Here is a 9,249-nt window from a genome sequence, read left to right as displayed (position 1 = left end):
CACATTGTCGTTTAGTGGATCCATGTTCTTTGTCAGCCAGGCAGTTGCGTTGTAGGTAACCTGCAGGGAACAGTGAATGCTACATCAAAAATTTGTTCTTGATAAGAAATCTGGAGTGTCCAAGAACACAGGACACTGTATCAACACAAAATCAGACAAATAATTTGCAAAGCTTTCTAGGGTTGAGAGTTGAGTATTTATTCTCACATGTACGAATGTCTTTAAAAAGTCTGCTTGCTAGAAAAGAATCCAAATTACTTGGATTTTCAATAACCTTGGTGCTGGTTATTTTTGTTTTCTTCTGAGCTTAGCACAACTATGATTTGCAAATCTTATTTCATGTGTTGTGTAATTAAAGCACTTAATAAGCCCATTTTGTAATTAAAGCCATGTCTCATCAATGCAGGTACCACAATGTTTCTCTTTGATCCTTTGGGTATCCCTACGTCAAAAGAGCTCAATCTGTCCAGTACCTTTCCTGCATAGTGTATTATACAGAACTCTGTTTTATCCTTGAGTTGCTTGGGCTTCTGGAATTTGGGATGGTTGCCTTGTTCTTGAATTAGTTTCTCCACAAAGGATGTGTCAGTAGCCTTGGGGAACCAGCACTCTTCATCCAGCAAAGCCAGGACACCAGGAGGATTGGTCTGCAACAGGAGCAGTATCAGATCAGAAACATCACAAGCAGAGGCAGAGACAGAGCACCACATTCTTTACCCCTGAGGTTACAAATCCTTCCAGGAAATAAAGGATCTCTTGTTGTACTGACACATAACTATGTAGTATCCCACCTACAGAGAGATAATCTTACTGGTCTTTCGATCAGCTCAATGCAAGGTTGCAGGTCAAGGCCAAAGTCAATGAAATTCCATTCAATGCCCTCTCGCTGGTATTCCTCTTGCTCCAATATAAACATTGTGTGGTTGAAAAGCTGCTGAAGTTTCTCATTAGTGTAGTTGATGCAGAGCTGCTCAAAGGAATTGATCTGTGAAGAGGAAAAAAGTGAGTTCATAATGTTAGAAAGAGGCCTTTAAGAGTGAACTTAAATGATAAGATAGTATTTGCTATTTTGTATTTCTTTTTGCATTTTAAAGTAATTACAATATAAAGATCTATATCAGTTTAATCAGCTTGTGTCCGCAGTATATACCTCAAAAATCTCAAATCCAGCAATGTCAAGGATCCCCAAGAAAGAAGCTCCTTGTCTTTTTGTTTTATCGAGAGCTTTGTTCACGCGAGCCAGGATCCAACGGAAAAGACGCTCAAATTTTGCCTTGGCCAAAGCTTCTATGGCAAAGTCCGCCTGGAAGAGGTAAGAGGAGATTGTAAGTGAAAGAAGAAACCCACTTAACTGTTAATTTCTGAAGAAATGAGATATAAAATGGACATTTCCCTTTATGCAAGATGTAAAGAGAAATAGAAAAAGGGAGAATAGCTTCAGGAGAGCTGAGCAGAGTGCATGTGGTACCTGCTCTTTGGTCTGAGCTTTCTGGACAACATCTCGCCCAACCTTGATTCTTGGGGTCAGAATAGATCTTGTGAAATCTGTCACATTAATCCCCATCAGGTGGCACACTTTTTGTGCAGCTAGAATAAAAAAGTGAGATTTTATTTCAGACTGAATTGCCTCTTAGCAGGTCAGTAAGTGTGAATATGAGTAGCTCAGCAAGTATGTGGAGTTATTTATATTCTTTAGAAGCTCCTCTATTGTACAAACAAGAGATGACACTTGCCATAAAAGTAACATTTGTGATCCAAGCAACAAATTCACCATTCATCAATTTATGGATTCAAGATTACTAGAAAAGGTAATGATAACTGAGCTGATTTTAAGGATGGGTTATATTTTAAAGCCTGAGAGCTAAATAGGAAATAGCAATTAAATAAAAAATACTGATAAAGAGTGCTTATTCAGTTGCTATTTTATTAATTTCTTAATGTTAAATAAAATTTTGAAGTGGAAAATCTTACCAGTATCATCTGGCATAGAAGCTTGATCAGTGTTTCTCTCCTTCTTGAAGACAATATTACCCAGTTGTAGGACAGATGAAACGACCCTCAGTATAGCTGTAAGAGAAACAGGTAATATAAATGAGGACCAGAATGGCCATGTTTTGAAAGCTCTGTTCTCTGCAATAACATTCTGTTGCCTGTGATAGTTTGTACCTCTCCGGAAGGAGTTAAAGGACTGTGCCATAAACTGCAGGAGTTTGAATGCTGTTTGAGCAACAATCTCCATGTGCAGTGGAGTAAATGCGCCAGTCTGGGAACACCAGCACCTCAAGCTAAGTTAGGCTGGCCCCCCAGGCAGATCCCCACATCTCAGGAACTTGTCTCCCACTCAGTGCCTGTAGCATCTTCCCTGCTCAGTCACTCAAGAGTATTTCTGTGTTTAAAATAAAAAATATATCTGAATTACCAGCAGCTTCAAAAATGTGTGGCACTTCTGAATGTCCAGTTATTCAGGGATATATGGATATTTTGTTCTGCAACTAAAATCAAATCTGTACATATCTTTGAAGGATTAGTGTCAAAGTACAGAAAAGTAATTGACAATGTTTGATTATTAAAATATATATAAATGTGATTCCACCTAATCTTGGGTAGTAAAATCTACTGATATGTTACAGGTGAGGTTGTATGAATCTGGGGAGTTCTATTTGTTTATCTGATAAATTTACACAGGAGAAGGATACTGTCCTAATGGGCTTCTGTTTTAGAGCATGAATCAAAGGGGTTCAGACAGTAACATAACGACTCCTGCTGCTGCAGTGGAGAATGCTGCCGTCCACACCACTACTGTCAGGAGAGCAGACCAGTGTGCACCAGTAACATCATCTAGATTGACCAAGGCTGGGGTTTTGCTCAACATCCCTCGGTCACTGATGCAGCTGCTGCCGCTGCTCCAAGGCTCAGGCAATGGGAGGATGCTGCTTTTGCCACCAGGTGTCACTTGGGACGTGGCAATTTGCATCCGAGGGCCCTGCACACTCCCAGCGGCACTGAACTAAAAGCTATGCAGGTGGATGTCTCTGGCAGGCCTACATTTTCTAGACAGTTTAGTTGTTTCATGCTCTTTGCTTTTATTCCTCTTTTCTCTGAATCAGTGAGTACATATGAGTTATTTGAGCCTGTTCCATTTCTTTAAAAAATAAATCAGATTATTTTGCAACTTTTTCATGCTAGTTGTTGGAAAGTTCTGAAAAATAGCTTTAAATGGCCATTACTGTTGATAGAGCTGGCTTGGACTCAGTAATCTCTTTTTGGATATGTAGGGAGTTCCAATGAGAAATATTCTCTTTCATAAACAAATTAGCTTTGCAAAGTGATTATTCTGGACAGAATTAACCTCTGCATTTGCATCTCTATGTAGTGTCACTTGCAGATGTATATCTTGAATATCTGTATATACTTGAATATCTTGAATACAGTGTTGATAACAATTCTCACATGTCTGTTCCTCATCAGTAAAGCCCATAATTTTCATGGCTTCCAAGGTCTCCTGGAACATTTCATCATCTTGTTGAGAAGGAATAGGCACGTAGCCACTAGATAGAAAGGTGTAATTGTTGAAGCCTTCCAGCAACAAATCATCTAAAAAGAAGAAGAAAAGCTTTATTTAAGTGCATCTACTTAATGCTCTTGGTTCATGAATTCTCCTAAGGAACAACAGAAAAACCCACAACATCATCACCAAAGGAAGATTCTGCTTGTATGAGGAGTTTAGGGTTTTGTGGTGCACAAATATTTTCAAAAGAACTATTTTAGCAAGCTTGATGGTGTTAAGTTTCCAGTTTTCATTAGTGACTGGGGAGCGTCTCTGCACCTTGGGGTAATTTTGTGTCCTATGGACTCAAATCTGAGCCATTCTTCCCCAGATTCTTTTATTTAGTGCCATATGTAACCTACTCAGAATTATGCCTCTGCCTGTGGGGATTCAGGTAATAATAAGAATGAAACCAGGCAACAACCAAATTGGGCCAAACTTAACAGGCTATTCAACCCTATTCTATGGCCACCAACAGATTCTTAGGTAAGGAACATAAAAGCCAGTTATCCATCGCTTTATACATTCTTTGGCAGTGATTGAGGGAAATATGTCATATTTGAACCGTGATGTTCCAATACATCTGAAACTGTGGCTTTCAGAGTGTAATATGTTCTGTGGCAAATACATTCTCTTAATTTATTTTAAAACAACAAGCCGATATGCTTGTTGGAACCCCCAGTTTCTTTTGTGTAAAGCAATTAATAACTCTTCCCAATTTTCTTCTTGAAATTATTCAAGATGGGATCTGAATGAGTCTACATCTCCTGTAAATTTAAATATCCTGTAAACTGCCTCAAATAGGTGGACATGAATTGATGCTTTCGTATAATTCACTTGAGAAAATTACTTTCTATAGCTAAAATTCATAGCTATTTCTATGCCTGTTTATTTATAGAAAGGATTGAATGACATATAATTACATAAATTAAGATAAATACTTAGGCAAGCCATTGCTCAGACTATTCAATGAGATGAGAGAACCATTAGTAAGGAACTTACTTCTCATTTGTTCAGAAGCTCCAGCAATCAAATAGTAAAAGATGTGAAATGTTCTTTCATCTTTAGCCTGACGAATTGCACGGGATTTTTCAAGCAAATCTGTTTGTCAAGTGTGTTAAAAAAATTTCCTTAATTGTGCTATCAGCCTCAGAACCAGCAATAGCATTGTCAAAGTATTTGCCATGAGCTTGTAAAACACTAATATATGTCTAATTCTGTGGCAGAAGCTCTGGTAATGGTATAATGCTTACCACAAAAAGCAGATCAATTTCGTACCTCTTATTGCAGAGTAAATACTGGTAATCATGGCAGTGAGCACAATAGACCTAAATGCTTCTAAAATCAGAGGTATAAAACTAATATTATCTATATCACAATATAACTCACAGCACTTTGAAAATGAAGTACCAATATAATTCTTTAATCATAAGGTGGGGCTGCTAGAAAAAGAGTTCTTGAGGTGAGTATTGTAGGTATAAAAGCAATAAAATCAAGTTTTATTTATGAACCATTTTTGTGACTATAAGCTAATAAAAATGAAGTTTGCAATAGTGTATTTCAATACCAGTCAGTGATTCACTCTTTAAAAGCTAAAGTGCTGTAGATAAAACTTCAGTTAAGACCAAAAATGTTAAAACATGACTTTTTCTAAAGATCAGCTGTCAAAATAAGAGCAGAATTATAAACTGTTGCTTGATGCTATATTCAAGGGATAAGGTCCTTCTTTATTTATAGCTGCATCATTCTTTCTCATTTATTGGAGCAAGAAGCTCCTTCTGTATGCAAAAATGAGCAGTGCAACATGGAGGAAACTACCTGCATATTAATATGTTCATTAAAACATACTACCTCATAAACAGCCAAGGGAACAGGCAACATACTTGATAGACAAGGTCAGACTGAGCTGAATTTCTCTGTACATTTTCCCTGAAAAAGTACATCACGGTTATTGATATACAGCTCCCTGCTCCGGGTGTGTAATTTGACACAGCAGTCAGTATTTAGCATCCAGGCAAGACGAGTTCTCTGGTCATGAAAATGTCCCTTGCCATTGCCTAAGTTACAGTTTGTCCAGTTTCTGAAGCTGTATTTGGGGAATAGCTCCCTTTCCCATAGCTGAGAAAACAGCCCTGAAAACATAAACCTGAGAGCAAGACAAACTGAGAAGCTGGTATCAGCACAAACAGAGCCACTTCCCTCCCTCTTTGTTTATAGCAGCCTCATCAGTATTTGCCTTTCTTAGACATGCAATGAGCTTGTTTATCTTACTTCCTCTCAGCCTAGTGCAGCTCACTGAAAAGGATACAAGTCTCTATGTTTGCTCCAACAATGTAGCCTGTCACATCGAAGTTGATGCGGATGAATTTGCCCTGTGAATGAAAAGAAGATCTAAATTGGGCTATTCTTTCAGCTTATGCCAGGTTTTCTGACTTTAGCCAGTATTTAGCCTGTTTCACAAGATGTGTGCATCATCCTCCCAAGAATAACATGCTTGACTCCCTCCTGCTGGGACAACCTGTGGAACAGCCTGAAAGGAAGTGAACTTCTCTGATATTCCCTCTGTACAGATTTCCCCCCACTTTGTTCAGGCACTTAGAGGGAAAGGAGTTCTCCCTGCTGGACTAGGCTTTGGAATCAGGGGTAGGACAACATCTTTGTTCTACTTTGATTTCCACAAAGTCAGTGAGGGAACAGCCTTGGATTTGTGTAACTCACTCTGCTAAGGTTGGCCCACATGGATCCCTAAAATTTGCAAGGAGAGAGCAGAGGTGGGAGAGGAGGGTCTGCAGGGAAAACAGGCATCTGCCAGCACTTGCAGGAAGAAGTGTCATCAGATAATGACAGCTCTCAGCTCACAACATTCTAACTCAGATCTGTGTGACTGGTTTTTTCTTTCTTCTCCATTTTCTCTCCGTTTTTTCTCCATTTTCTATTTATTATCTTAACCAGGACATAACAGACACACCTTATGAGATATATATATATATACTCAACAATGGTGCAAAGAAAATGGAAGTACAGATTTGGTTTGCAAATATTCTGAAGGTGGGTATCTGCTGGAGCAGAAGGTGACTCTAAAAGGTCACACACAGACTGCTAAATTGTGAGAGACAATGTTACTGTCAAGTTTGAGCCTGATCTTTAATCTTCTGTCAAGCCAAATTCCTATTTAAGAGGAGAATTCTAAACTGTTTTTAAGGGATCAGTTTTAAGGCTCTCTTTAGAGAGAAGCACTGATGGGGACCACTGTCTGTACACTGGCTTTTAAAAGGTGTTTTACCTCCCCCTCCACCCCAGACCGACCTGGATTTCTCCTACTTACGAATCTGGAGGAGTTGTCATTCTTCACAGTTTTGGCATTTCCAAAAGCTTCAAGAATAGGGTTTGCCTGTAGAAGCTGTTTTTCCAGCTCACCCTAAAATTCATTCAGAAGCAGTTAACACTGAACTTCGTAATTACTTACCTGAAACCAACACTTGTACACAGGAGAGAAAGGTGAAATCTAAGTTAAGTCTCTATTTTTTTTGCTGAATACTGCATTTCATGTGGATTTGTTTTCATTCTTGATTAATCTTTGTGTTTATCTATTTGTGCAATTGACTGCTGCCCTGTATACATGACCCTTTTCCAGCCCTGTTGCCTGTGACAGATCAAATTCTATTAATCTGTTTAACATCATGACTGGCCTTCCTTAAAAAAGAGGGTCATTCAATGTCAATTTTTTCTTCCAGTTTAGTATAATTTTTAAAAGGGATATTCTTAAAGGAACCTCTAGCATGTCTTTTCCAAGTTAGTTTATTGAGACCCTTTGCTAGCAAATGACAATGTAATTAGAATAACTTGCCGAGAATAATTTTAATGTAATGCAGCACAAAGCTACAAAGCAGATTTCATCAAGTCTATTAATAATGATCCATGCAAGGCTACTTAGGTTAAATATGGAATTGCATTGATTTATTTCAAACTAGGATAATGAATTCTCATGCAAACACACAAACTTCGTATTATATTGTTAATTGTGATTGGTAATTGCTAAGGAAAGAAATCATGCAATGAAACAGGCATGCATTTAATTCTATATATTTACCTAATCCTATTTCTAAGCAAATCAATGAAGTTGAAAAAATACTTTGAATATGTATACAGCTTTTCAGAACTCTTCATTCAACTTTGTCCTATGAGATCATTTACATTCACATTTACTTTGCCACACTATTCTTTGAATACTACTCCATGGTAACATGCATTATTTCAAATAACTCACCTTGAAAAGGAAAATGTCCTTGATAGATAATATGATATAATTGAAATCATTTTAATTGGAAATTAAGGGAATATTTTGTTTGAATCTAGGAAATAATTTGGAAAATGAAAGTGCTCCCAATTAATGTGCAAATCTGGTAACCTTTTTCTAAATGTCACTCCTGAATGTCCTGTAACTCCTATGGCAATGATGAGAGCTACCTCAGCAGTACCATTAAAAAGCTTACTACCCAAGAGTTGGAGGAGGAAGGAAGGAAAGTTTCCAAACAACTTCATACAGGAATCCTAGAATAAGTAATGAATTCCTAAAAGTCCCTGAAGATTCTCTGTACTGAGCAGATCTGTCCAGTTACTCTGTGTAGATTAAAAACTCCAGTATAAGCAAAGGGTGTTGCTGCAATCAGATGGTGACATCTGAAATAGTAGCTTGTCTGTTAAAATGAGACAGACACCACCTGCTTCTACTGAGAACCAAACTATGCCATAAACCTGGGTATAAAACTATGGCTCCACATGGCCAGCACTGTGTGGAGCTGTAAGTCCACCAAACTCCACAGAGGTGCCTATGCCAACCATGAATTAATTTTTTTTTTTTTTTTTTTGCAGAGAGATTGTCAAAAGAAGTACTAAATTAACTAAGAGGCAACACTGTCATAGCTGAAGTCTGAGAGGCAGCAGTCAGAATGGGGCAAAAAAGACTGCATGAAAGAAAATAAATCCCATTTGCCTGGCACAGAAACACCAAGAATATGCCAGCTAACCTGCCTGGATTCCCAAAGCATCGCTATGTGGTATGCCACACAGAGAGGAGGGCCTGTAACACACCTGCAGACAGGTGCTGCAGTGGGAATTGCTCTGTTACATGTCACAGCAGCAAGTTAAGAACATGCTGACCCTTGTGGTGGTGCACAGTTCTCAACAGTTACACGGAAATGCAAAATTCCAAGCAATAACAAATGGAAAGCATGCAGCCAAACAAATCAAACACTGTGAGGTTTAGGAATTATTTCACAACAGTCCTAAAAAGTTCAACCTGAAGCACAGAAAGCATTTGGGTATTTCATTCAAAAACCACATTGTTTCATTTCAGGCTGAGCGGCTCTTCCAGGATCGTGGGAAATTTAATTCAAACTATGGCAATTTGAACACACACAGAGATATAGAAGAGGGTGATATTTGAAAGATGACCCAGCCTGTGTCAGACCTCATTCTTTACCATGGAGCCTGACACAGTTAGGCTTGATTTGTGAGAGCATTTGGTGCTATTGTTGCTTTTTATCATATCATACAACATATTTCAACAAAATCTCTCTTAAATTTTTGGGGTGCAACAATAGCATGCAGATCTACACTCAGTGCCTTAAACACACATCAAACAGTCTAAGTTACTCACGTAGGCAAAAGATGGACCTTGCTGTATTGAATAACATGGTATA

The 9,249-nt window shown here is 38.3% G+C and overlaps 1 protein-coding gene across 1 annotated transcript in view; it reads right to left on the bottom strand.

The window, feature by feature from the left end:
* MYH11 (myosin heavy chain 11) overlaps nt 1–9,249 on the bottom strand; it is a 55,561-nt gene that overhangs the window by 19,475 nt on the left and 26,837 nt on the right. The window contains exons 6-16 of the mRNA XM_008633530.2: nt 9,207–9,227; nt 6,873–6,965; nt 5,856–5,919; nt 4,550–4,648; nt 3,451–3,594; nt 1,972–2,067; nt 1,469–1,587; nt 1,151–1,303; nt 812–985; nt 474–647; nt 4–60 (exon numbers count right to left, since the gene is read on the bottom strand). Of these exons, the coding sequence (XP_008631752.1) occupies nt 4–60; nt 474–647; nt 812–985; nt 1,151–1,303; nt 1,469–1,587; nt 1,972–2,067; nt 3,451–3,594; nt 4,550–4,648; nt 5,856–5,919; nt 6,873–6,965; nt 9,207–9,227 (1,194 nt within the window). The remainder of the gene's footprint in view (nt 1–3; nt 61–473; nt 648–811; nt 986–1,150; nt 1,304–1,468; nt 1,588–1,971; nt 2,068–3,450; nt 3,595–4,549; nt 4,649–5,855; nt 5,920–6,872; nt 6,966–9,206; nt 9,228–9,249) is intronic.

Source organism: Corvus brachyrhynchos, unplaced genomic scaffold (genome assembly GCF_000691975.1).
Source record: "Corvus brachyrhynchos isolate BGI_N302 unplaced genomic scaffold, ASM69197v1 scaffold5, whole genome shotgun sequence".
Lineage (NCBI taxonomy): Eukaryota > Metazoa > Chordata > Aves > Passeriformes > Corvidae > Corvus > Corvus brachyrhynchos.
This window is presented reverse-complemented; position numbering and strand designations above follow the sequence as displayed.